The following is a 27,194-nucleotide window of genomic DNA, read 5'->3' on the forward strand; positions in this document are numbered from 1 at the left end:
GACAGCTAAACATCTTCTGGCTACAGGAAATAAAGACATTGTTCTAAGTGATTTACTATATATTATAGCCTAGTTAAACAGATTTTTATCAGAATATTTGGTAAAAGATGAGGTCAGATTTCAACTTCAACATTGAAAATTTTTCAGATTTTCAATGTTGAAGGTCCTTCGCAGTGGATGAACTCATGGTACAGTCAAATTCAGCAAACAAGCAAACCTATGTTTTCTTAGTAAAGTATAACTATCGGTACTCATTGGTGAACTTTCTTTGCTTATATTAGAACTACAGCTGTATCTTACTGTTTTCATTTAACATTGCTCTTTAGTAAAAATGTTTCTTATTTCAGTGCTTTCTTTTGACAACTGAATGGAGTGTTTCTTGCCTTAGGACTGTCTTTTAGTTTGTTGACCTATGTAATGATGTATGTTTCATTCAGATTTAATTCTGAAACAGGGTAAGGAGCTGAACATTACCAGAAGAAAATGGTAAAATGAAATGGCTGAAAGTGTTAAATGGATATGACTTATCATATTCTTTCCTAACACTTCTTTACTGGCTGTCAGAACTGTAACTTCTCAATTGCTGCTGATTCCAGAATCTCTTTTGATGCTTTCTTGGAAGTGCTAGTATTTCATAACAGGTAGCCTATATTTTGTGAAAGCAAATTCAGCTTTATGTTGATACTTAAGCTAGGAAAAAGTTTTCAGGTTTATAATCACTGCATATCAAAGATTATAAAAGTTTCAAAAGCTTTCAAAAAGCTTTCAAAAGTTAGCTTAGTTGCATGTTAAATTAGTGGAAAGACCAGTAGAAGGAAAATGGACACACTAAATGTTTTCAGTCTATGTCTTCATTAAGATTGAATTGCAAAGACTTTTAATATAAGTAACCTGGTTAAATAGATAAATTGTTAATACACTTATATCACAGAATCATCTAGGTTGGAAGAGGCCTCCAAGATCACCTAGTCCAATCTCTGACCTAACAGTGAGCAGCCCACCACTAACCCAGATCACTAAGTTCTGCATCTAAATGTCTTTTAAAGAAGACCTCCAGGGGTGTTGACTGAACCACTTCCCTGGGCAAAGGGAAACATCCCCATAGGTTCTGCTGAGACTTGAACTCAGATCACTGGATTCAAAGTCCAGAGTGCTGCCCATTACACCACAGAACCAAATCTGTGGCCAAGAGTAATTTTGATCCTGTAGCTCACAAGACTGTAACTGCTGTTTGTCATTTACTACTGTGTAGCCAGGCAAGGATAAGCAATTTAATTGATAAGTGAAGGCACCCCACACAGAGTACTTTGCAGGAAAGGGCTTGTTACTTCAAGGTAGTGCAATTTAGAATAGTAAATAATATGAAACAAAAGAATCTCTGTGAACTTTTCAAAACTGATGAGGCAAATGGGAGTCATTAGGGTCCCCCCATCTCCCAAATGTATCACACATATAGTTCCTTTAGCATAATGATGCACTTAGAGGGCTAATTACAGCACATTTACTTTGCAAGCAGTTTTTACAAAGCATTAGCAGACAGTCCTCTAGTGGCCAAAACTCCTACTATGGGTAGTGTATTTTGGAAAAGATGGAATTATAACAGTGTTGATCTGAATGTTTTTAAAAATCCTGCAAAATTTAAATAATGATGTATACATTTTTTTCCATCACATCCACAAGTTAGGAAAAAAGTAAAAATGCCATTGGAAATTAGGATCTTCTTGTGGTCAGTGGAGGATAGATGTATTATAAAAAAGGTATTTTTCAATTTTGCACTTCCAATAGTAACCAACTAGGTATGATAAGAAGGGAAATGCATTGTAATCATCCTTCCTCTGCCTTTAGATGAGCCATTAGACGTGAATGAAATGAAATCAGATGCTATGGGCAGAGTTCAGGGAATTTTAGGCTGGCAGATTGCGATTGTCTAAAATATTACCCCTATTACTACGGAGAATCGGAGAGCAAGGTAGAGACATGTAGAAACTGAATGAGAAGTCTGTGTCTTGTTACACAGAGAATTTTCCTGAGCTGGAAAAAAGGCAATCCTGGTTTGTGGGTTCTTCGTCTGTTACGTTTCATGGTTGAGTTTTGTAGCGCTTACACAATATAGTAGAACTACTTACTGTCAGAAAAGAGCTTAATGAACTTTCCCTAACATTTACAGCAAACAGTAATTTTGTATTGACATTGTTGTAACAAAACAATAGGCTTGCATATGAGGCAAATCACAAAGCATCTAACAATGTAATGAACCCACTTTTCTTACTGTCCAGCGTTTTCTGGTTGACTATACAGACACTAAGCATACAGCTACTAAAAAAAAAAAATTATGAGTTCACAATTGTGCTAAATAACTGTTTTTTGAAAAAAAGACTAAATTCCTTGAGGCACAGTGACATTTTACATGATCCTTCACAAGCAGCAAGAATTGTCTTGCCTTTAAAAAAAAATAAAAATAAGAATTGTGGAACTTTCAAAATATAGTAACACACCATATGGAGGCTAGAGCTGAGGTATCCTTTTTTTGGCTGCCAGGAAGAGTTTTTAGTACTTGCACAGAAAGTTGCAAGTACAGTAAATGAAATTATTATTTGTCTCCATTTAACATTATGGTTTTGTAGATGGCATGAAAGGAAAATATTAATGGTTTTCTTTCAAATCTAAGGAACCAGAGATCTGATGGTATAATTTCGCATACTTATGAAAGAATTTCTAATGTATCATTTTTATAACACTTTGAAGATAAGTTGGTGGAGTTTTAAAAATTCTGGTAAGCTTTAATTCTCTTTCTACTTGGAAGCTCTTACTTTAGTGAATGTTCATTTGTTCATTCAGCTTCATGCTGCACATAGTATATGACTTTTTTGTATGAATTGTCTTATCACAGTGTGAGTGCTCTGCTTCTCTCTTTCTGAAGTGGAAACACCTTGGAAACACCTAACACAGCCTTTCTTTATGACTACGGAAAATCTGAATTTTCTTGTCATTTTTCTCCTGGACGTGATTATACAGCTTATAGAGGGCTTTAAGAAGCATAAATCCACATTTGATTCTGTGATATACCAGCTTCAGTTTTTCTCCTCCTGTATTAGTTCCTCTTTTGTTGTCTTCTCTGTATGTTTTTCATGTCACTTTTCTTAGCTTGGCCTTCTTTTGAACCATCATTTCTAGACATCACACTTTCTGCTTTAGACTCTAATCTTAGAACCATTGTCTCCCCCATCTCCCTTTGTTATTAAAAATCTCATTTCCTAACCTTCATACTGCAGTTTACAATTACTTAAATATTTTTTCTCTTTTTTAGCATTTTTATCTACTTGTGGCATGCATTTTGTTTGATCTGGATTGATTCTTAGGCTCACCTGTGTGAGCTTTTATGTACAAGTGATAAAATTGTGCTCTACTATCAAAAACTGTGCTCTGTTGTACTCTTGCATGTTTTTGAGTTCAGAATGTCCAGAACACAATGTCTTGAATTAAATCTGAGTATGTTCCGCGTATTTTCTGAGTTTGTGTTTAGCTGGAATTTTGTGATCTTGGTGTTGTTTTTCAAGTCTTAGCAATGCTTTCAAGATCTGAAATATAAAGAGAAATCCTGACACAGCTTATTGACAGAATTTATAATAGGAATGTTTTTTCTTTGATGTTTTTCTACAATTTCTTGGCTTTGATTTCTTTTGTTTGAGCGTGGCCTATTTTTGGAATATGCTCTTTACCTCTCTAATACACTCAATGTATTCCAGTCATAGTTGTTGACCTTTGGCTTGTATCATAGCCATTGAAAAGAGTGGATGAGTGTTTTTTTATTATTTTAACTTCTGGGACTGATATTACCTTTTGCTGGTTTGGATATATTGGATGCTTCATCTAACAGGTTGCACAGGTTCAACAATGGAGTTTTTTAATGCTTATGTTGTTAGCAAAATGAGTCCAATAAAAATGATCGCATATTTCATCTACAGTTGTTTTCCTTGTATATTAGAGATTATATTTTGGTGCACTGCTCTGCTTGTATACCACGTAGTACTTTCTGGACTGTACTTAAAATAATAAATACATTCTAATGTAAAGAAGCACATCAGCAAAAATGTACCACTTAGTTTGTTTTTTGTAATACATTTCATGTATTCTGTCAAAAATATGCCTAGCATTCCTGCTTTGTGGTTGTATCCTGAGTACATGATTTTATGGGCACAGCTGCCAGAGACAATATCAGAAACTCTTTGCTGCTGGGCTGCTGATACCAGGATCTGTATGACGAGTGCTGCTCACAGCCTACTGCTGTGATGCTATATGTGTTTGACATAAACTAATTGTTGAAAATTTATTCTCTCTTCTAGTACAGCTTGCCTGTGATACAACTGGTGTCCCTGGAAAACTGGAGTTTTAAAACTGAAGCTTACAGAAATTAAAAAATATACAATATTGCTTGTAGGTTATTAATCATTTTGTTGTTGTCTGTGGAGCAGTAAAGAGAGATCACTCCTGTAGTTGGTTTGATTTTTGGCAAGAACTAATTTTAGTTTATTACAGAATCACTGTTTTGCAACTTCAAAGTTATATATAGCTTCTCTTGTACTCTAAAGTGAATTCTGACTTAAGCTGTTATTTTGTCTTCTGTGAAGATGTTGAAAGAAAAATATTGGTACAAGAGAAAATGTGTTAAGTTCAAATCAGCTTTCTGTAAGATACCACTTAGTTCCATAAATTACATGGAAATTTATCATATCCAGACATTGTCAGTATCAAAATATTATAATGATAAGTGCATGTCTGGTAGTACCAATGTAAATGCAAGTTTGCCAGAGACAAAAATTAAGGAGAAACAGGGTTAATATGGATCTTCTGTTTTAATTTGCTATTTATTCCTTAGCATTTATTCCATTATTTTATTCCATATATATATAGCATTTATTCCATTATTTTATTCCATATATATATAGCATGTATTCCATTATTCCATATACCATTAACAGCATCCTGTAATTATCTACCAGAAATAACACAATTAGTTCTGAAGTGTTAAGTCAGAAGTTTGAGAAGTATTATAATCAATTTTTGTCCAAGACTTCATAGAAATCCTGAGCTAAAAGCTACGCATACAGTGATTTAATAAATAATTTCTTGTGCTTTTCTATACTATAGAATATTTGAAATACTAAGTGAATTTGAGAAATACAACAAATTCTTCAGCTTAAATTTTCATTTTTATAATTACATTAAAAATGCTCTTTGAAGCTGATAAAGTGAGTAGGTGAATCCCGTTTCCTTATTTTAACCATAGGCTTTGCAGTGTTGGTTATATGAATGAACGATGGAGTTTATGCTCTGACCATTAGAGGGAGCCTGCATTCCACGAACAAGTTACTCTTCTGTTTATGTGGATAACCATTTCGTTTGCTTTTGATCCCTTTTTTTTAGTAAATATTGATTTGTTGGATTAAATATTTTAATTAGAATTACAGAAGGAAGACAAGTAGTCACTTCCTCTAACTGTTTACTAAAACTGACATTTACTCTAATCTCTCTAAATTGGTTTTCTTAACAGTTGCTACTAGAGGGAGAAATGGAGAGCAAGTCACACTGCCTATCAGTTGCTTTAAATACATTACAGCTTTACGCAAGCGTAAGTTGGCATTGCCACCATGCCAAAGCAGCCTTTATCCCTGTTGTGCTGGGGATTTCTGCCACCACACAGTGAATTCAAATGTGGTTAAATTAACCATTTGTCCTTTGCCAGGTAACTTTAACCTATTCAGTTCCCCACTGCAGTTTACTGAAGAGGTGCATGACTGTCAGGACAAAGAACAGGAGTGGTGGCTGGCATGGGGCTAGAGAGAAGCAGCCTGTTTTGGCAAGGATGGGGGTTTATGCACTTCTTTAAAGATTATGTAACCGCAATATTTAGCATCTGTTTTAGGGTGAGACCCTAGAGAAATAGTTTAATTCGGTTAATTTGGTTCACTTCAGTTCCAGATGGCTGAAACTAAGATAAATGAATTTTGCTTCTTGTCAGTTACTCTTAAGTCATGTCATATGATGTAAAATTGAAGAAATTTATTTATGTACTAGGGAGATTGAAATATCTTTAGTTTGTCATGGTTTCTTATCTTTGCACTTTAACCTCATGGTGACTTTTATTGTCACTGTAACTGTAAAATACATGAAACAAACTAGCCATGTGCATTGCTCTGAATCTGCACGTTAATTTCTCCTTTTTCATTTATTGTGAGGTGGTTTTGATTGTTAACATCCCTCTGATGTTGTCTGAACACAGACAGTTATCTGGTAAAGGCTGCTGAGCACTGCTCGATAGTTTAATGAACTGGATGTGCTGTTCACTGTGTTCATTACCTTCATTCCTCTAAAATACCTTTTAGTGATCTCCACGCTGGTTCTTTAATGCTGAAAATGTTGAGTCCCACGGTCCTTTGAAAACAAGGACAGCAAATGCTTTTGGGTTTTCATTCACATTATTTTATGTAGAGCACTACCAAACACAGAATAACAGTCACTGTGATAAACATCTTATTAAAAAGAAACAATACAATATGTTTTTGTGAGTTAAAAGAAGCGGTGTTCACCTACTTTTGTGATGGTGACAAACATTTAGGAAGTATTGAGATGACTTAAAGCCCTTAGGAGAACTGAGTTTTATCAAGAAATCTGATGTAAGTTTCTATTTCAGTCTATCACTTTCAGCCTTCACACTATCACTGTCTTGTAAGGCCTACCTTATTTATTGGCATCTGTGCACAGTGTGGATTGCTTGGTCCAGGTGCTTCTTGGATCCTACCTTATGAATGAGCACGTTTTTAATCTATGCTTCTGTGTAACAATGGGGTGAAAGAGAACAACCCACACATATTGATGATACATGGTTGAAAGAACCATGTAGCTTGCTGATACGTGATAGTGGTATGGTATGTATGGTGACAACTCACTATAGAAAAGCCTAAACAATATATAACCAAGTAACCATGAAGAAACACTGGGAATCATCTTGACTGTGGTTTGCCTGCTGGCACAGTGCAGAGCTGAATGAATATTTGAGGAGAAACTCTAGGGATGATGGGGAGTAAAAATAGCCCTTTTCATACAGAGAAACAAAGTCTTTCTTTTTCTTACACCTTGGAGACAAAAGCACATCAGGTAGTTACTGACCCTGGTTTAACCACCGTATTTTTCCACCAGAGATTGACTATTGCTGAGCTGTTCAAGAGTCAATAGCTCTTGTCTGACAATAGCTAGGGTCACTCGTCAGTCTAACGCAATCCTTCCTGACCCTGTTAAGGGTCTTAGCAGTAAGGCGGTTGAGAGCGTGGTGCTTGGTGCAGTGTTTGACTATATATTCCAAGGATAATGTGATTTCTGAAGTAATTTATTTTATCACTTGGTACTTACTTCTCATGATTTATTGATGAGGTTGTGATAAATCTTACCATCTGAAGTGGTTGGTTTAAATTTCTTCGTTGGCTTACATGTTGGTCCTTGTGAGGCTTTGTACTTTGTTATGCTCAGTACTATTACAAAAAGTAAGGATAACTAAAAAGCTTCTTTATAAAAAAAAAAACAGATTTCTGCCAATTGGTAACCAACACTCTATACTCTTAAAATACTCTTAAATGCAAACAAACAACCGAAGAACTTAACAATTTTAACATGACTTGACGTGCTGAAGTTATGATTGGAAGTTAGCTATGCTTAGCTTCCTCTCTGTCTTCAGCTTTGAGTGTATAGTCAGAAATCTTTCAGTAAAGAGACAAAATGCTGTTTCTAAATTCTAAATCTTTTAATTGAGGTATGAGCAAAAATTAATAGACTAGAAAAAAAGTGTGTACATAGTAGTTTTTCATATTTAATGAAATCTTGGAAGATAAAGCTACTTGCTACTTACTTATGGAACATTGCTCAATATGCAGCTCTTCTATGAATCATTCTGTATTGATCTAGCTGTTTAAATTTTGGGCCTTTCCAGTATATAGCTGTTCTGAGCAAGCTTCATTCTGTAATATATCACATTTCAAGTCTAATTATGGGAAAACAGTCGTCTAATGGATTCAGCCACATCCAATGTAAGAGATGCAGATGACATTCAGTAATTTTGACATTATAAAAATAACGTACAAAATGGTGTTGCAGAGTACTTCAAATTGCATGAAAGATGCTCTGAAAGCTGTCCAAAAATTTGTTCCAGGAAGTCATTGAGAATGCAAAAATAGCCTTAATTTTTCAAGGGTGTACTTTGAAGCTGCAAACATCGGTCAGCCTGAAACTAATAAGGGAAAACACAGATTCTGTTTTGTTTTCCAGTCCAGCTAGTAACGTTGAAATCTGGTGTAAGGATGGCTGATCCTTATCTGTTAAGACCAGTCTATCATTCTTATAACTGGCCTCTCTCATTTACTCCAGTTTGGGCAATCTCCATCACAGAGTTTAACCTTCATATAGTTGCTCAGTTTTCAAATTGACTTTCATGCTGTCCCATAAACCTTCTCTTGCCCACAATATCCATGCTTCCTTCCCCTGTTCTTTTAAAACCCTCCTTGTCACCACCTCTTTAAAGGACTGCATGGATATTAATAGCATTGAATTATCTTTTACCCTTCCTGTAGTCTCAGGATAACATTTCCCTTTGTTTCTTCCCTGAGCCCACCACCACCATCCCACCCATCCCTTCATATTTCTTTCTATTTTCATTATCTTTGAGGAGGGGAATACTGGTAGTTACTGGTTTATTTATCACAAAGTGAAGATACCCAGGCCATGTGGTTGTGGTTCAGCAACATGAAGTGTAGGGGCCCTACTGTCCAGCTGTAACACATATTGTATACCATAGGATTACCATAGGATCGTTCTACCCTGTTGAAACTGCCGTGCTTAAAATCCCATGATCAGATGTGTGGGGGCAAACCACTGGTCTGACACTGAGCTCTTTCTTAAAGGAGTTAGGGGGAGACCCCTAGATGTGGATCTTCACCACTAGAAATCTTAATTGCAGAGGTGAGAGATAAAGCATGCTGGCCATAAGACATGCTGGCAGAAAGAATTGAGCTTTTTAGGAGGAAAAAAAACTACAATTCGTTAGATCAAGAGTATCAGAGGGTAGCATGAACTTTTTTTTTTTATAAGACTAATCCTTTGCTGGAACATCAAAGTCAATGAGTCCCCAAATGATGCTGTTAAGGGAACGAAAGAAAGGGACCAGAAAATGGGTTTGTTACACATCATTTCAGTTTTAAATAAATGTAACACTTTATTCAGCGTTTACTCAGCTACCAACATCAGAAAATAAGCAGGCCATCTGAAGCATAGAAATACATGCACAGCATTACTAAATGACTTGATTTGAACTTCTGTATCTCAATTTGAAGAAGCAGCAAACATTTCTTTATAGTCTTCTCTTTTGATATGTTAATCTGTTGTTCAGCAGCATTTGTGTGCGCAGCTCCACAATAGTTTAGTGGGGATTTAGTGCAAATTTAGAAATGTTTCTTGCAGACACAAAATAAACAAGTAGGTAAGCTGTATTTACGTATAGACATGTACCTATAGCTACAGATATACAGTAGATCTAGATATATAGATCTAGGTATCTGTGGATCCACAGATCTACAGATGCCTGTGTGTTGTAAGTTATGCCTGCATATACATATATATGTAGATATGGAGAGAGAGGGAGGGAGGGGAGGAAGGAAGGAAATGGGCACAAACTGAAACATGGGAGGCTTGGGCTGAACATCAGGAAACACTTCTTTACTGAGCACTGGCACAGGTTGCCCGGAGAGGCTGTGGAGTTTCCCTCCTGGGAGATCTTCAAAAGCTGCCTGGATGTGGTCCTGGGCACCTTGCTCAGGTGATTTGGACCAGATGGCCTCCAGATGTCCCTTCCCACCTCAACCATTCTGTGTTTCTATATTATATGCGTATGTATATATACGCACACATATGCTCTTTTATATAACCCTATATTGTAAATAGAGGAATAAAACCAGAGGAAAGCATAATGACATCCATTATAACACAACAGGTTTGTTTCATTTGTGTAAATGAAGTCTAGGTCAGTTTTGAGCCTCGTCTCTTGGGCTGCATCACACCTCCACCTTCTTCTGTGTTACATGCCGTGTATACATTTGTCTTGCAGAGAGGGAGATCTTGCAGCTGAATTTGAAACCATGCGCTTAAAAAATAAATGTTGGTGCTCTTCTTCATCTCTGTTTTCTCAATGTTTATCAGAAAACTTGTAATAAAAAAACGTTTGTTTACTCCATTGACCCCTAGATTGTTGTATATTACTAGGTAGTATAGTAAAAACTGCAAGAAATAAATGTAGATGATAAATGAGTGGAAAATAAAAACAAAAGACTGAAAACAAGTCTAAGTGCACTGACTAGCTTGGAGGCAAGTGACTGTTTATAGCATATGTTGTTACTTGTGCTTTGAACAGTGTATTGTGGATTTGCCTGAATTTATGTAGCTATGGAAGAAGGTGGTTTCAGTGCTGACAATTCACATTGTCCTACAACCAAATTCTCTTCTGTTCAGCTGTTCAGTTTCACAGCAGATAAAACTAGCTAGAAATACTAGCTTCAAGGAAGGACTGAAAGAGCTTCATGAGTTCTCTGTAACTTTTTGTCTCTTTTCAATTGAAGTGTATCAGCTTTACTGTTTTAAGACTTCTGTTGTTTGGCAGGAGAGAGAGGCAAAATGGTTTTGATACATTATATATTCTGCTCTACTGGTAAAAGGCAAAATTTTATCTTCTAGTAGGTCACTTTCAGTGTTTGTGATTGTAGTGTGACCCTGATACCACTGTGTAGATGCTTCATGGTTTTTAATCCTAATGACTTTTCAGCTTCTTCTGAGGTAGAAAAAAAAGGGTATACTTTTTTTTTTCTTCTTCTTCTTCTTTTTAAGTTGCATCGGCATCTTTTAAGTGGAGAATGAAACTTGAAAGAGAATCTTCAAGTGGGCTTCTCTAGGAAGTGCTGTTTGGGTCTTTGATTTCCTTGGCATCTTTCAAAATCCCAGCCTCAGCTGCATAGACTGTGGAGCCTAGGTTTATAAATCATATGCAGCAGAGAACAAGAAGTGAATTTTGATCTCCGGGCCTAAGGAGAACACTCTGAGGTTCTTTTAGAACTTATTTTTTTGTGAAGTAATGCACAAGCCTGTAAAATCTTTCTTACTTGTGATTTCCAACTACCTCACAAGTACCTCACTGAAGCAATTAAAAACAAGGTACGAGTAGGGACTCTGGAACGATGTGTTACACGAGCATGAGCTGGCAGACTTAGGCTAACCAGCTTTATATGCCTGAATTCCTCTTCCTTAGGCCATCCCTATTTTTTTTTTCACCCATCTTTGCTGTTCACTCCCCAGTGTAATGCATTTCCTTCCAGGCGAGAGAATAATGCACTGGTTCTTTCTGTTACAGCTGAAATATCCAGCCAAAAAGTAATACACTTTAATGCAAACACATCATTATAGCAAGGGTTGATTAAATTCATGTGATAGGATTGATTTTTTTCCCTATTCTGAATTTAGCTCAAGGACAGTGTGAGTCAACCAGACTTAGAGCCAGAGAAACAGTGTAAGTTGTATTTGCAAAGAAGGAAAAAAAAATGCAGTTTTTCTGTTTCTCAGTAACAGAGATAGTCTATTTACCATTATTATTTTTGCCACAGGTTTTGTTAAATTTTATCAAAAACATTTCAAAATTACAACAGATACTTTTTGTGTAAAGTATTTCAGTTAAAAAATGAAACATAGTTCAAAAATGACACTGAAATTTACTTCCAAGAAATGAAATATTGTATAGGGTAAATAAGCTGCAAACTAGTAATCTATGTCTATGTAGTAGAGTTGCTTAAGCCTTTGCTGAAGATAGGTAAAAGTGTACTTTAAAAATAGGAAGTGAGCTTCAAAGGCAAGTGAAGCTTAAGAAAAGCATAAGAAAAATCATCCAACTTCAGTATACTTGATGTGTCCTCAAACTCTGCTATGTAAATGGCAGCTCAGCACCAGATTTTATAGCTTCCAATTTCAGATTTCCTTTGGTCTAACTGGGAGATTACCCAAATACAGAGTAGAGTTTGCCACAGAACAGGGTTCTTGAAGAGGGAAATTTCCATTATATACTCAGTTTTCCTGAAGTTTGCAAAATTTTTTCAGTGAGAGTAACTCCAGAACCATTTTATTGTGAATTTCCTAATTTGATAGCAAAAGCAGACAGCATGAACAGCTTTTTAATTGCCATTATTTTAATAAAGCCAAATTTGTGACCCATATTAACTGCAAATGCTAGAATATTTTCATATGGAATAATATGCACCTTTGAAGCTAACTAGAAATCTCTTTGCCTGATAGTACTCTTGCTTGTTTTTTTTGTTTTTGCTTTTAATGTGGTGTGGCTGTGACTCATGCTACAGTTGCACATTTTAAGCATTCTATCATCTAATGTCTGAGTTCCTCTATATTTTCCTTCTCTCTTCAGAGACTATGAAGAAGATATTTCAAGAAAAAGGCATCTTGGCAGGAGAAGGAAGAGCTTTTAAACCCCATCTGACTTTCATGAAGTTGTCAAAATCAACGCAGCTACGTAAGGAGGTGAGCTCACATTTCACATAGCTCAGCAGCAATCTAGAAAGTTTAATTTGGAAACAAACACTGGAGTTGCTTATGCTGTAGCATCATAGTTATTATGTCTTTGTAACCAGCTGAAGAGGTAAGACTTTAAAATACTGATACTTTAGAAAAAAAAACAAACATTAGTACATCTACTGTGTAAGCAGTAGTCCTGTACTGTACTGCACTGCAGGTTAGTAAACTTGACGTTCTCAATACAGTAAAGTCATGGTCTCTTCTGTAAAACTATGCAAAGCCAAAGGATGTAAGTACTTGCTCAAAATTACAGAATTAGTATTAGGGTATAGATTATATATTTATAAATGGTATCACACTGTTTGTATGCAGTTTGTTTGAATAGTGTTGTTTTGTTACTGCCTGAGAGAAAGTAAGCAAACGAACAGTAGAATTTGTATTTAGATGATGCATAATATGCAGACTGTCACTTCTCTCGATTGAATATGCTTTGGTGAATTCCGGGGTAGTGATGAAACACAGCATTTATATTCTTTCTTGCAGGTATAGTATTCCTTGAGCATTTATTAGCTTTTTTGACAAGAAAAAGACAAATTCAAACAAGTTACAGTAACTTTAATGAGAAGTACATAGACTCAATACTAGTATATCTAGGGTTTTATTTCACACTGGTTTATCAGTAATATAGTATTGACCATAAGGTATATCTCCATAAAATTTCTTTGCTGACACTGCATAGAATGTTTTATGTGATCCTTTGATATTGACCAGGAAAATAATTTTCAAAATAAATATATTTTTTTTTAAATAAGAACTAAAGCAAGTAGTATAAATATTTTAAGTTGAGTTAGCAACCATTAAAGATAAATACTTTAAAATTTTCATTATAATAAAAGAACTCTAAAATTTAAAGATGTGAATTTTAATTAAGTAGTATTGTGAAATCATTTGGAAGAATGAAATGAGTTCTGAGATGCATCAAGAAACTTCAAGGACATAACACATATCTGCTCTGAAACAGAAATAAGGACTTGTCCACAGGTTGTAGGTGGTATGTTATAGCTCTCAAAATTGTAAGTTCAAATAAGCTTTTGCTTGTATTAACAATTGCTTTTACAAGTACAGCTCTTCTAGAATATTAATTTAACTGTTTTTTTAAAACCTCTCAGATAACTAGGGTGCTTTTTTTTTCCATTCTTTTTTTTTTTTTTAATAGCTGTTTTTTATTATTTTAATGTTTATCTACCTTTCATGAACTATTGCACAGGATAGATATTTTCTGTGTTCTGAAATTCATGGCTACTGACAGAACCAGGTCAGTGTCATTCCAAATCATCTTCTTTAGTCCTCCACAATACTGGATAATGCATATAGTATTCTAAAGATACACTGTTTGGAAAGATATTATATATTAAAAATCTGTAAATTATTTTAACAGGAGTTTTTCTCTGTCAATCCACTGTCTGTCATAAGCATCATAACCATTATTTCTAGTTGCATTGTGCCTATGCATTCAGTTGTCCTGATTTCAGTTAGAACAGAATTAATTTTCTTCCTAGTAGCTGGTGGAATGCTGTGTTTTGGCTTAGGATGAGAAGAGTGCTGATAACACCCCGATGTTTTAATTGTTGCAGAGCAGTGCTTATACCAAGCCAAGGACACCTCAGACTTTTGCTCTGTCCTGCCAACAGGCAGGCTGGGGGTGCAGTAAGAGCTGGGAGGGGACAGACCCAGGACAGGTGACCTGAACTAGCCAAAGGGGTATTCCATACCATCTGACGTCATGCTAAACAATATATAGGGGTGGCTAGCCGGGGGAGGGGGGCCGGACTGCTCGGGGTTAAGCTGGGCATCGGTCAGCGGGTGGTGAGCAATTGCATTGTGCATCACTTGTTTGTATATATTATTAGTAGTAGTACTATTATCATCATTGTATTATTATTATTATTATTATTATTATTATTATTATTATTATTTTCCTGTCTTATTAAACTGTCTTTATCTCAACTCACGGGCTTCACTTTCCATTTCTCTCCCCCGTCCCAGAGAGGGAGGGGGGAGGGTGAGCGAACGGCTGCGTGGTGTTTAGCTGCCAGCCGGGTTAAACCACGACAGTCTTTTTGGTGCCCAACGTGGGGCTCGAAAGGTTGAGATAACGGCAGATCTGACCAGAGTGTGTTAAACTAAAATTGGTATAAGTATTAGACCTGCTTAATAGTCACTTGTCATAATGCTGATTGCTTTAATCTCAACTGTGCTGCGCCTGTTTTCCAAATTGAGTATTATAGCACGTTATTTTCCGTATGTGCTCTCTGTCATGTTGTTTATCCTCTCCGGGCCCTGGTTTCAGACCATTATGGTACTGTGTGTTGTATCAGTGGCTTATGAGATGATGAAATATCTGGCCGTGACTCTAACCTGGTATTTGTACTCAGTAACATCTTCGATTCTATACTTTGGAAACTGTATTTTGGAAACTATTAGCAATTGTATCTGTTGCCTTTTTTCATTAGGGAGTCAATCTGTGGAGGGGAAAGGGGAAGATAATTTTTCTTACTTGATCACTCTCCCTTTCTCCTTCACCACCCCTGTACCCTCCTTGATCACTCTCCCTTCCTCCTTCACCACCCTCTTATCCTCCGAGTTTATTACAATAGCTCTCCAAGATATTGAATATCCTTGGGATACTCAGACCAGCATAGTCCTGTTGTTCTGCCTCCTGAATGCGCTTCAGGTTCTGCTTAAAGTTAAACAACTACTTAGGAAGCTCATCCGGAGATCTGCCCGGAGGCAGTATAGTTGTGGGTGGCAGGGAGTATGGGAGGATATGGGCAGGCATCTAGAGCAGTTGGCACCCCCAGTGTTTTGGAAATTCACCCCTGAACAAGTGCAAAATCCTCAAAAACTGGCAGAATGCTTGAATAAAAGGTGTCGCGATTCGGGAAGTTCCAAAGTAACACAAATCATTGTAACGTGCTGGGGCCTGGCTCATGCCTATCGAGCTGCCATGGATACTGCTATCAACTTAGTGACAGACCCTGCGGCCACTCCAAGTCCCGTGACAGATCCAACGGCCACTGTGACCCCTACGGTGGACTCTGCAGCCGCTCCAGTCCCAGCTTCTGCAGATGCTCCAATCCCAGCTCCTGCAGCCGCTCCAGTCCCAGCTCCTGCAGCCGCTCCAGTCCCAGCTCCTGCAGCCGCTCCAGTCCCAGCTCCTGCAGCCGCTCCAGTCCCAGCTCCTGCAGCCGCTCCAGTCCCGGTTCCTGAAGCCGCCCCAGCTCCGGTTCCTGCAGCCGCTCCAGTTCCAGCTCCTGCAGCCGCTCCAGTTCCGGCTCCTGCAGCCGCTCCAGTTCCGGCTCCTGCAGTCGCTCCAGTTCCGGTTCCTGCAGTCGCTCCAGTTCCAGCTCCTGCAGCCGCTCCAGTTCCAGCTCCTGCAGCCGCTCCAGTTCCAGCTCCTGCAGCCGCTCCAGTTCCAGCTCCTGCAGCCGCTCCAGTTCCAGCTCCTGCAGCCGCTCCAGTTCCAGCTCCTGCAGCCGCTCCAGTTCCAGCTCCTGCAGCCGCTCCAGTTCCAGCTCCTGCAGCCGCTCCAGCTCCAGTTCCTGCAGCTGCTCCAGTTCAAGCTCCTGCAGCTGCTCCAGCTCCGGTTCCTGCAGCTGCTTCAGCCCCTGCAGCCGCTCCAGCTCCTGTAGCTGGGTCAGAGAAACGAGCTGTAGCAGTGCAAGTTGACCCTGCAGAGGGTATTCCAACCTCTGTGGCAGACCCTATAACAAGGTCAGAGAAACGAGCTGTAGCAGTGCAAGTTGACTCTGCGGAGCGTATTCCAACCTCTGTGGCAGACCCTGTAACAAGGTCAGAGAAACGAGCAGTAGCAGTGCAAGCTGCCCCTGTAGAGAAGGTGAAAAAATGGTATAGAGATTCAGGTCGTTTAGAACGCAGAGAATCTTCTGCCAAATCTAGGTATAGAGACGATGGAGATGACGACGACGCTGGGCCATCAAGGGTTCAGGAGGAGGAAGATGAGGATGCCGAAAAATCAACAGTAACTACCCGAAGCCTAAACGAGCGTGAGTTACGAGATGTGCGAAAAGATTTTGGTCGCTGTATAGGTGAGCAGCTTGTCACCTGGCTGCTCCGATGCTGGGACACTGGAGCCAATTGTGTGGAATTAGATGGCAGGGAAGCCAAGCGACTGGGATCCCTTGCTAGAGATGCAGGCATTGACAAAGCAATTGCAGATGGAGCACAATCTCACAGCCTCTGGAGGCGTCTCCTCTCAGCTGTGAGGGAAAGGTATCCCTTCAAGGAAGAACTTTTATGTCTACCAGGCAAGTGGACCACTATGGAGAAGGGAATCCAGTATCTGAGGGAATTAGCCGTACGGGAAGTGATTTATGAGGATCCAGACCTCAGACAAACATCCAAAGATCCAGATGAAGTCAGGTGTACGCGACCCATGTGGCGGAAGTTTGTACGGAGTGCACCATCATCATATGCCAGCTCATTGGCAATAATGGCCTGGAAAGAGGATGAGGAACCCACAGTGGATGAAGTGGCTAAACAACTCCGGCAGTACGAAGAAAGTCTCTCCTCTTCCTTACAGGCCTGCGTCTCTGCTGTGGAGAAACTTTCTGAAGAGTTCCACCAACTTAAAGAGAATCTATCTTCATCCCCACCTGAACCAATCAGTGTCCACCGACCAAAAGAGAACACTGTGGAGAAGCTTTCTGAAAAGGTTCACCAACTTGAAGAGAGATTATTCTCCTCCGTACCTGTACAGAGCAGTGTCTCAGCTATCAGGGGTAGTCGTTCATCCACACAAGGAAGACGATATGGTGGGTACTCACCCCGTGCCACCCTGTGGTTTTACTTACGAGACCATGGAGAGGACATGAGAAAATGGGATGGAAAATCTACCGCGACCCTAGAGGCACGGGTACGTGAGTTGCAAAAGAAAACAATCAGGAAGAAGGGATTCTCTGAAAAGTTTGCTGCTCCAACTTCCAGCAGACAGTCCTTCAAACACAGAAACGAAGAAGATTCCGACCAGGATTAGGGAGGCCCTGCCTCCAGCCAGGGGGAGGAAAGGGATAATCGAGTTTATTGGACTGTGTGGATTCGATGGCCTGGCACATCAGACGCACAGAAGTATAAGGCTTTAGTAGACACCGGTGCACAATGCACTATAATGCCATCGAGCTATAAAGGACCAGAGCCCATCTATATTTGTGGAGTGACAGGGGGATCTCAGCAGTTGACTGTATTGGAGGCTGAAGTGAGTCTGACTGGGAATGAGTGGGAAAAGCACCGTATTGTGACTGGCCCGGATGCTCCATGTATCCTTGGCATAGACTATCTCAGAAGAGGATATTGCAAGGACCCAAAAGGATTCCGGTGGGCTTTTGGTATAGCTGCCTTAGAGACAGAGGGCATTAAACAATTATCTACCTTGCCTGGTCTCTCAGAGGACCCCTCTGTTGTGGGGTTGCTGAGGGTCGAAGAACAGCAAGTGCCAATCGCTACCACAACTGTGCACCGGCGGCAATATTGCACTAACCGGGACTCCCTGATTCCCATCCATAAGCTAATTCGTCAATTGGAGAGCTAAGGAGTGATCAGCAAGACTCATTCACCTTTCAATAGTCCCATATGGCCAGTGTGAAAGTCTAATGGCGAGTGGAGACTAACAGTGGACTATCGTGGCCTGAACGAAGTGACGCCACCACTGAGTGCTGCAGTGCCGGACATGCTGGAACTTCAGTACGAACTTGAATCGAAGGCAGCCAAGTGGTACGCCACAATTGATATCGCTAATGCATTTTTCTCCATCCCTCTAGCAGCAGAGTGCAGGCCACAGTTTGCTTTCACTTGGAGGGGAGTCCAATATACTTGGAATCGACTGCCCCAGGGGTGGAAACACAGCCCTACCATTTGCCATGGGCTGATCCAGTCTGCACTGGAGCAGGGGGAAGCTCCTGAACACCTGCAGTACATCGATGACATTATTGTGTGGGGTGACACAGCAGAGGAAGTTTTCGAGAAAGGGAAGAAAATAGTCCAAATCCTTCTGAAAGCCGGTTTTGCCATAAAACAAAATAAAGTCAAAGGACCTGCACGAGAGATCCAGTTTTTAGGAATAAAATGGCAAGATGGACGTCATCAAATCCCAATGGATGTGATCAACAAAATAACAGCTATGTCTCCACCAACTAACAAAAAAGAAACACAGACTTTCTTAGGGATTGTGGGGTTTTGGAGAATGCACATCCCAAATTACAGTCTGATTGTAAACCCGCTCTACCAAGTAACCCGTAAGAAGAATGAATTTGAATGGGGCCCTGAACAACGACAAGCCTTTGAACAAATTAAGCAGGAAATAGTCCATGCAGTAGCCCTTGGGCCAGTTCGAACAGGACCAGATGTAAAGAATGTGCTCTACACTGCAGCCGGGGAGAACGGCCCCACCTGGAGCCTCTGGCAGAAAGAACCTGGGGAAACTCGAGGTCGGCCCCTGGGGTTTTGGAGCTGGGGATACAGAGGGTCTGAGGCCCGCTATACTCCAACTGAAAAGGAGATACTGGCAGCATATGAAGGAGTTCGATCTGCTTCAGAGGTGGTCGGTACTGAAGCGCAGCTCCTCCTAGCACCCCGATTGCCGGTACTAGGCTGGATGTTCAAGGGAAGGGTCTCTTCTACGCATCATGCAACTGATGCTACATGGAGCAAGTGGATTGCACTAATTACTCAGCGGGCTCGAATAGGAAACCCCAGTCACCCAGGAATATTGGAAGTGATTATGGACTGGCCAGAAGGTAAATACTTTGGGATATCATCAGAGGAGGAGGTGGGTCGTGCTGAAGAAGCCCCACTGTACAACCAGTTACCAGAAAATGAAAAGAAATATGCCCTGTTCACTGATGGGTCCTGTCGTATTGTGGGGAAGCATCGAAGATGGAAGGCTGCTGTATGGAGTCCTACACAACGAGTTGCAGAAGCTGCTGAGGGAGAAGGTGAATCGAGTCAGTTTGCAGAAGTGAAGGCCATTCAGCTGGCTTTAGACATTGCTGAACGAGAAAAATGGCCAGTTCTCTATCTCTACACCGATTCATGGATGGTAGCAAATGCCCTGTGGGGATGGTTACAGCAATGGAAGCAAAACAACTGGCAGCGTAGGGGCAAACCCATCTGGGCTGCTGCATTGTGGCAAGATATTGCTGCTCGGGTAGAGAACCTGGCTGTGAAAGTACGTCACGTAGATGCTCATGTGCCCAAGAATCGGGCTACTGAGGAACATCAGAACAACCAGCAGGTGGATCAGGCTGCTAAGATTGAAGTAGCTCAGGTGGATCTGGATTGGCAGCATAAAGGTGAATTATTTATAGCCCGATGGGCCCATGACACCTCAGGCCATCAAGGTAGAGATGCAACATACAGATGGGCTCGTGATCGAGGGGTGGACCTGACCATGGACGCTATAGCACAGGTTATTCATGACTGTGAAACATGTGCTGCAATCAAGCAAGCCAAACGGTCAAAGCCTCTGTGGTATGGAGGACGATGGCTGAAATATAAATATGGAGAGGCCTGGCAGATTGATTACATCACACTCCCTCAAACTCGCAATGGCAAGCGCCACGTACTTACAATGGTGGAAGCAACCACTGGATGGCTGGAAACATACCCTGTGCCTCATGCCACCTCCCGGAACACTATCCTAGGCCTTGAAAAGCAAGTCCTATGGCGACATGGTACCCCAGAAAGAATAGAGTCAGACAATGGAACTCATTTCCGAAACAACCTTATAGACACTTGGTCCAAAGAACATGGTATTGAGTGGGTGTATCACATCCCCTATCATGCACCAGCCTCCGGGAAAGTTGAACGATACAACGGACTGTTAAAGACTACATTGAAAGCAATGGGCGCTGGGACATTCAAAAACTGGGATACACATTTGGCAAAGGCCACCTGGTTAGTCAATACTAGGGGATCTGCCAACCGAGCTGGGCCTGCCCAATCAAACCTGTTACGTACTGTAGATGGGGATAAAGTTCCTGTAGTGCATGTAAAAAATATGCTGGGTAAAACAGTCTGGGCTACTCCTGCCTCAGGAAAAGGCAAACCCATTCGTGGAATTGTTTTCGCTCAGGGACCTGGATACACTTGGTGGGTGATGCAAAAGAACGGAGAGGTCCGGTGTGTACCTCAAGGAGATTTAATACTGGGTGAGAATAGCCCATGAACTGAATTGTACCATGTTAATTACTATATAATACTGTATGTTACCACTACCATGACTACTATAGGTGACTAATTAGAATGTATGGAAAAGAGTGTAACCTGAGCATGACATAAATGGTATGGAATAAGGGGTGGATAGATGTCCTGGTTTCAGTTAGAACAGAATTAATTTTCTTCCTAGTAGCTGGTGGAATGCTGTGTTTTGGCTTAGGATGAGAAGAGTGCTGATAACACCCCGATGTTTTAATTGTTGCAGAGCAGTGCTTATACCAAGCCAAGGACACCTCAGACTTTTGCTCTGTCCTGCCAACAGGCAGGCTGGGGGTGCAGTAAGAGCTGGGAGGGGACAGACCCAGGACAGGTGACCTGAACTAGCCAAAGGGGTATTCCATACCATCTGACGTCATGCTAAACAATATATAGGGGTGGCTAGCCGGGGGAGGGGGGCCGGACTGCTCGGGGTTAAGCTGGGCATCGGTCAGCGGGTGGTGAGCAATTGCATTGTGCATCACTTGTTTGTATATATTATTAGTAGTAGTACTATTATCATCATTGTATTATTATTATTATTATTATTATTATTTTCCTGTCTTATTAAACTGTCTTTATCTCAACTCACGGGCTTCACTTTCCATTTCTCTCCCCCGTCCCAGAGAAGGAGGGGGGAGGGTGAGCGAACGGCTGCGTGGTGTTTAGCTGCCAGCCGGGTTAAACCACGACATCAGTAAGACAGTTTCATGGATTTACTGAAACAAGCCTGAAGCACAAAAGGTATAACTATTTTGTAAAACATTTTAACGAAACATTTAGTTGCATTCTCAGATCATTCAACAGTATGAAAAACAAGAAATGGTACATGAAGTTTGAATGAAAACACTTGTAAAAGAGCAAATAGAATGAGGTAGTTGACTGTAGTTCACAGCTACAGCTTCATAACTGTTTTAATATTTTTAAAATGTGTGTTTTCTAATTTGAAGCAATACCTTAAGACACCCTTAATAATGACATCTGAGTTCCACCAACGTTTCCTTTTGGAAAAAAAAATTAAAACTTTTTCAATGCTTAATATAGATAAACACATTTAGAGATGCATATGTTCTGAAAAAGATTTTAACTTTCTGTAGTTGATACTGGTATTTAGAAAGAAAAGAGTGTGAGAATTCAGAATTAATAAAAGAAAACAGCTTTCTACTTTGAAGGCACAGCATTAAGCTAAAAATAGAAAAACGATAAATGGAAAAAAAAACCACCTTGGAATTATAAATTAATAAAGGGTAAAAATTTCAGATAATGTGGGTGAGGAAAAGGGCTATCTGAGTACTCTTAGCTTTTCAGGTTAAAGAGCCATCTTAACTGCTCAGAAGTGGGAGCAACTCACAACTCAATTTGACAGTTCCAAAATCTCAATTGCCACGGAAAACTTCCCCACTTGCCACTGAAAATTAAGAAGGCACAGTGTGCCTGTGGGTGTCCTTGTGGAAGGAGATAAAGGGAGATAATTTACTTGCATGTGCTTAGCTGTTTCCACACTTGACTGGATGATAAGAATCTTGGATTGGTTCATTATCTTCTGTACAAAGAACCTAATGAAACAGTGAAAGAAGCAATTGGAGTTTTCCACTTAAAGAAAACATTCCTATTCCTGCTTCCCCTATGAGCCTGCTATGTTGCTGGAGGTCAGTCACAACCCCTCTGTTTTTCACTCACCCAGACTGCTGTTTATTTCAGGGAGTGGTGTGAGGCACATTTGATACATGCTGTATGACATTCTGAGATCCTTTGATGCATAGTGCTGCCAGAACTGCAGATAGGGTGAAGTGGATTTTGTAAGTGGATGACTGACAGCTACACTGCTCAGGTGGCATCTACTTGGTCAATAAGCAGTGTATCCTTAGCCTAGGCAGAGGCTGACAAGGAGGTATTCAAAAAATATCTTGTATGAATATTTAACATATTTAATATATAGTACATATTTAGAGTGCTGCATGTATAATTAGTCAAATATATCAGTGAGAAAAATCCTTTTGTATTTAAAACACTTCTAAGAGTTGTGCATGGCCTGTACACTGCTACCGTTCAACTTCAACAGTAATATTGCCAATATGTTAGATAGTATCTTGCAGATGGTATTATTACGATTGCACCAAAAATAGCAGGAAATGCATGATTCAGTCATTTATTCGTGTATTTTTAATGTGAATTATGTTAAACCTTTGTCACTATCCTAGTTTCATTAGAGATAACAAAAGCTACTTATTTTGTAATACAAGCACGTCATAAAGGAAGAAATTCTGCACTGAATCAAAACCAAAGCGGTGTTTCTGAATTCACAACTTTTGGTGGACACATTTGTCTTTTTGCTGTCTTCAGTGAAACATACCAAGCAAATAAGATGTTTAATACTGATAGTATGAAGATAATTATTTTTTCTTCATGTATTTTTTCTCTCGCTGTATGTGACATTAATATTTTTGGTTCTTGAAATCGGATACAAATGAAGAGAGATGTAATATATCTGCTGATGTCTTTTATGGGCCATATTGTGAGCAGTTATAGCAAGTTTTGGCAGTTGGTTAGAAATCTAATGTCTCTTCTGTCTTACTCTTAGATAAGGAATCTCAGGCACTTATCCCATTGCAGGGAAGGTTATTACTTCTGTGGTACTTAGATATCATGTCTGCTGCTTCATTAATTTGTTCCTGAATATTTTTGGCATACTAATTCATCAAACGCTGTGTTCAGTAAAGATCATTTGCACTGACAGAAGTGAAGGGGAATGCTATGGCTCTGGTATTATTCCCTTAACCATAACTTTTACTCAATGCTTTGAAATAGACTATAAAATGTCAGTTCCTGTTTTACGTCCTTAGTATAGTTTTCCATTTCCTAGACTTGTAATTTTGTTTTTATTTATACTCATACAGTATAGATAGTAGTCTTACAATAGTCCTACAAGTCCTATAGATAGTAATATAGGACCTGAAGAGAAGAGAGTTATTCGCAGTAAAACCAAAGTGCTTCCCCTGCAATCAGTCCCTGCTGATTCTGACTTCCAGTATTCTTTTTATAGCAACTCTTGGGATCTCTGGCATTTTAGACAGAAATGCTGTTTTAAGAAAAGCGTAAGAAAAAGCCACAGAGCTCATTAAATTCCTCTCTATATTTCCATTCATCAGCCTTTACTTCAGAGGTTTGTATTGTGCCAACTGTTACTTGCTGATCTGGGAGTCTGAGGCACTTATTTGTAATCTTTTGATGCTGATCTTAAAATAGCTGAAACAATCCCTTTGACACAAACACAAAACAATAAACACTTTGCTTATACAGTCTCTTGAGACCAGCAGAAATACTTTGTGATTTTTCTACAGTATTTTTTTCAGTCTGGGGATCTAACAAGAGGGGCTCAAAAAGCACAAACTGTATAATCCAACAGGTGGAAGAGGTTCTTGAATTCTCTTTGTTCAGCCTTCTTGTTTTCATATCATACACCATATTGCAGAGATATCCAAGATATATACACATCTCCAATACTTTTTTTTTTAAACAATAAGAAAGGACGTACACTACAGACAGTTTTTTACAAGTGAAATGTATTGTAAGGTGTTAATGATTGTGATCATTGCTTAAATTACTGAACTGTCCTGCTAAACATGGTGGATACCATGTAATTCATGCTTTTACATGTGTTACAGAACTGAGGCTGCAGAAGGCAGCACCTCTTTACGCATGAACTCTTCTAAGTCCAGATTGGGATCATCAAGGTCTAGGCAAAGAAACTTGTCCACAACAGACTTGCATTTTTCCATCTGGTCTCCTTTTGAAGGATGGTCGATACGTTTGATAGCTTTTCCATTGCGAATCAGTTCCGATACTTCCACTCCTCTTTCAATAATTTTGGCCGGCATTCCAGCTAAGGCAGCGATGTTGGCAGCATGACTGACAGTGGACACGCCTTGTTTGATCTGATAGAAAAATACCAACTCGTCTCCATCTTGGTGGGTCTCCATGGTCAGGTACTCCAGCAGAGGTGAGGCAGGCAGGAGTTCTAGCTGCATCAAACTGTGAAAATTCGTGGAGACAAAGACCTGTGGACAGCGGGTTCCTTGATTGATCCAGTACCTCAGCACGGCAGCCAGAAGGGACAGCCCATCCAGTGTGTTGGTCCCTTTACCAAACTCATCAATAAGCACCAAGGATCTCTCTGTAGCATTGTTCACTGCCTTGGCAACCTGGTTAAGATCAATCATGAAAGTGGAGAGCCCTACAGAAACAGATTCCCTGCTGTGGATTCTTGTGTAAATCCCATCAATTGCTCCAATCTCTGCCTCGGCTGCAGGGACATAACTGCCAATCAGAGCCATAAATATTATAAGACCTACTTGCTTTAAGTAGACGCTCTTTCCAGATGAGTTGGGCCCTGTGATGATCTTTATTCGCCTGGCAGCCTCACCGCTGTTCACAGGATTGGCCACAAAAGTCTTTGCGCATAGTTCCATGAGCGGGTGTCTCCCTTCCTTGATGTGGAAGCCGTGGTGGTGAGTAAAGCGCGGCCGGCAGTAGGAGTTTTCCCGAGCCATCACTGCCAAAGCCAGCAGCACGTCAAGGTGTGCAGTGTACTCGATCACGCTGCTAAGCACGTCAGACTTCTCCAAGATCTTTGTCTGCAGCTGGTGCATAATTAGTGTTTCCTGGTCTCTTATCTCACAGTGCAAGTCACCCAGCAGGCTGTCTAGCTCCTTAGTCCTCGCACTTCTGTAGTGCAGTTTATCCTCTGACAAAAACATGAAGTCCAAGCCTTCAATTTCAAAGTCACTCTTCTCCACCATAGTTGGTAGCCGTGGAATGGAGAGAAGGAACCCAATCAGAGGAATGTAGATCACACAACAGGAAGGAATATGGTCATCCAAGGTTTCCAGTTCTTTCCGTGCCACTTCTGTAAGGAAGTCTGACAGTCCCATGAGCCTTCGTTTCTTTTCATCAATGGTGGGATCCACATTAGGTCTAACAGTGAAGCGGTTCTCTGAGATGCTGCCTTCAAAGTCCACCACTTTGCTGATGAGACTGGCGATGTAGTGCAGGTCATCAGTGAAGACACGTGAAATAGTCTGAAAGAGTTCGATGTTAGTGGGCAGAGAACGGCACGTGTCTCTAAGGCACACCGCACTATACAGTGTCTTATAGAGAGCCTGCCAGTCACTAACTTTTGTATGGGAAAGAGTCATTCTTTTTAGAATAAGAGGCACGTTTTTTATATTCCTGAGACAATCTTGAAGGGTGAGGACTGTTTCATGGTTCTGAGCCAGCAGGAAGAAGTGGATAACATCCAGCCGCTTGTTCAGCTCTGTCAAGTTCCGAGTAGGTCGTGTAAGCCACAGCTTCAGTAGTTTTTCTCCCCATTTGCACCTGCAGCGGTTTAAAATTCCATATAAACTGAATCCTTCTTTTAATCCACTAGACAGCTTGTACACAGAAGGATGGATATCACTTTTAAATATCTGTAGGACACAGTAAGCGTCTTGGTCCATATTCACGGTATCTGACAGCACAAACTTTTTAAAGGCCAAAATAGGAACCACAACACTGCTTTCTTCTAGCTCAATTCCAACCCTTCTCCTGTCTAGGAACTTAAGGAGCCCCCCTAGAGCTCGTATAACAAGTGGGCTCTCAAAAGGGATGACCGAGGACAAGTAGAGAATTTTCTCTGTTGCAGTCATATGGGATGGGATGAATGGAAATTGCCTAGATAGGATTCGTTGTTTGCTGACTTCTAGACCAAAGTCTGTGTTAGGAAACAAGACAATTTCTGGTTTTCCCGCATCTTTATCACTATCACTAGCTGTTAGGTCAGCCAGGAATTTGGCAATATTCTGGTCCTGTTTTGCACTTGTCACTATGCATTGAGGATGAACTTCCTCAATTACTTTTTGCAGTAGGTCAAGGTCTTCATTATCAGGTGTGTCAGGCATGAAGTAAACTGAGCAGTCTTCTGTATCATAGTACGTAACTGCAAACTGCCCTGCGTACCACAGAACAGACATATGCGTCTCAGAACACTCCTGGTCCTCTTGTTCGGGCACAAGCAGTGACGGCAAGGGACAGCTTGTGGTTGATGTCGAAGTCATTCTGTTGGTGAAGAAAATTTTTATTCACGACTCATCCTAGCAGTCCTGGGAACTAACTGTAATTGACAACAGCAAGTTAACACTCATTCTCCCAACCGTGGAGAAAGTAACATGCTACCAGCAATTAAAGACAGATGTTAACAGTTCCAGTGAAAGGATGCAGCCAATATCTACAGATGCATCTTGATACTAAGCAAGCTGTAACTTGTAACTAAGTTTATATTT

General features: G+C 40.2%; 2 protein-coding genes across 3 annotated transcripts in view; one reads left to right on the forward strand and one right to left on the reverse strand.

The window, feature by feature from the left end:
- AKAP7 (A-kinase anchoring protein 7) overlaps positions 1-27,194 on the forward strand; it is a 94,858-nt gene that overhangs the window by 14,904 nt on the left and 52,760 nt on the right. For both annotated transcript variants that reach the window (XR_014690831.1, XM_084512842.1), the window contains exon 6: positions 12,500-12,612. Coding sequence is in view for 1 of the 2 variants with exons in the window: in XM_084512842.1 (XP_084368968.1) it covers positions 12,500-12,612 (113 nt within the window). In the remaining variant the exon portion in view is untranslated. The remainder of the gene's footprint in view (positions 1-12,499; positions 12,613-27,194) is intronic.
- Positions 24,371-26,969, reverse strand: MSH5 (mutS homolog 5; the record flags this gene model as incomplete). Its single annotated transcript, XM_084512841.1, has 1 exon — positions 24,371-26,969. One exon carries the CDS (start codon positions 26,967-26,969, stop codon positions 24,534-24,536), a length of 2,436 nt encoding a protein of 811 aa, XP_084368967.1. The 3' UTR covers positions 24,371-24,533.

Source organism: Aythya ferina (genome assembly GCF_964211825.1).
Source record: "Aythya ferina genome assembly, chromosome: 3".
Lineage (NCBI taxonomy): Eukaryota > Metazoa > Chordata > Aves > Anseriformes > Anatidae > Aythya > Aythya ferina.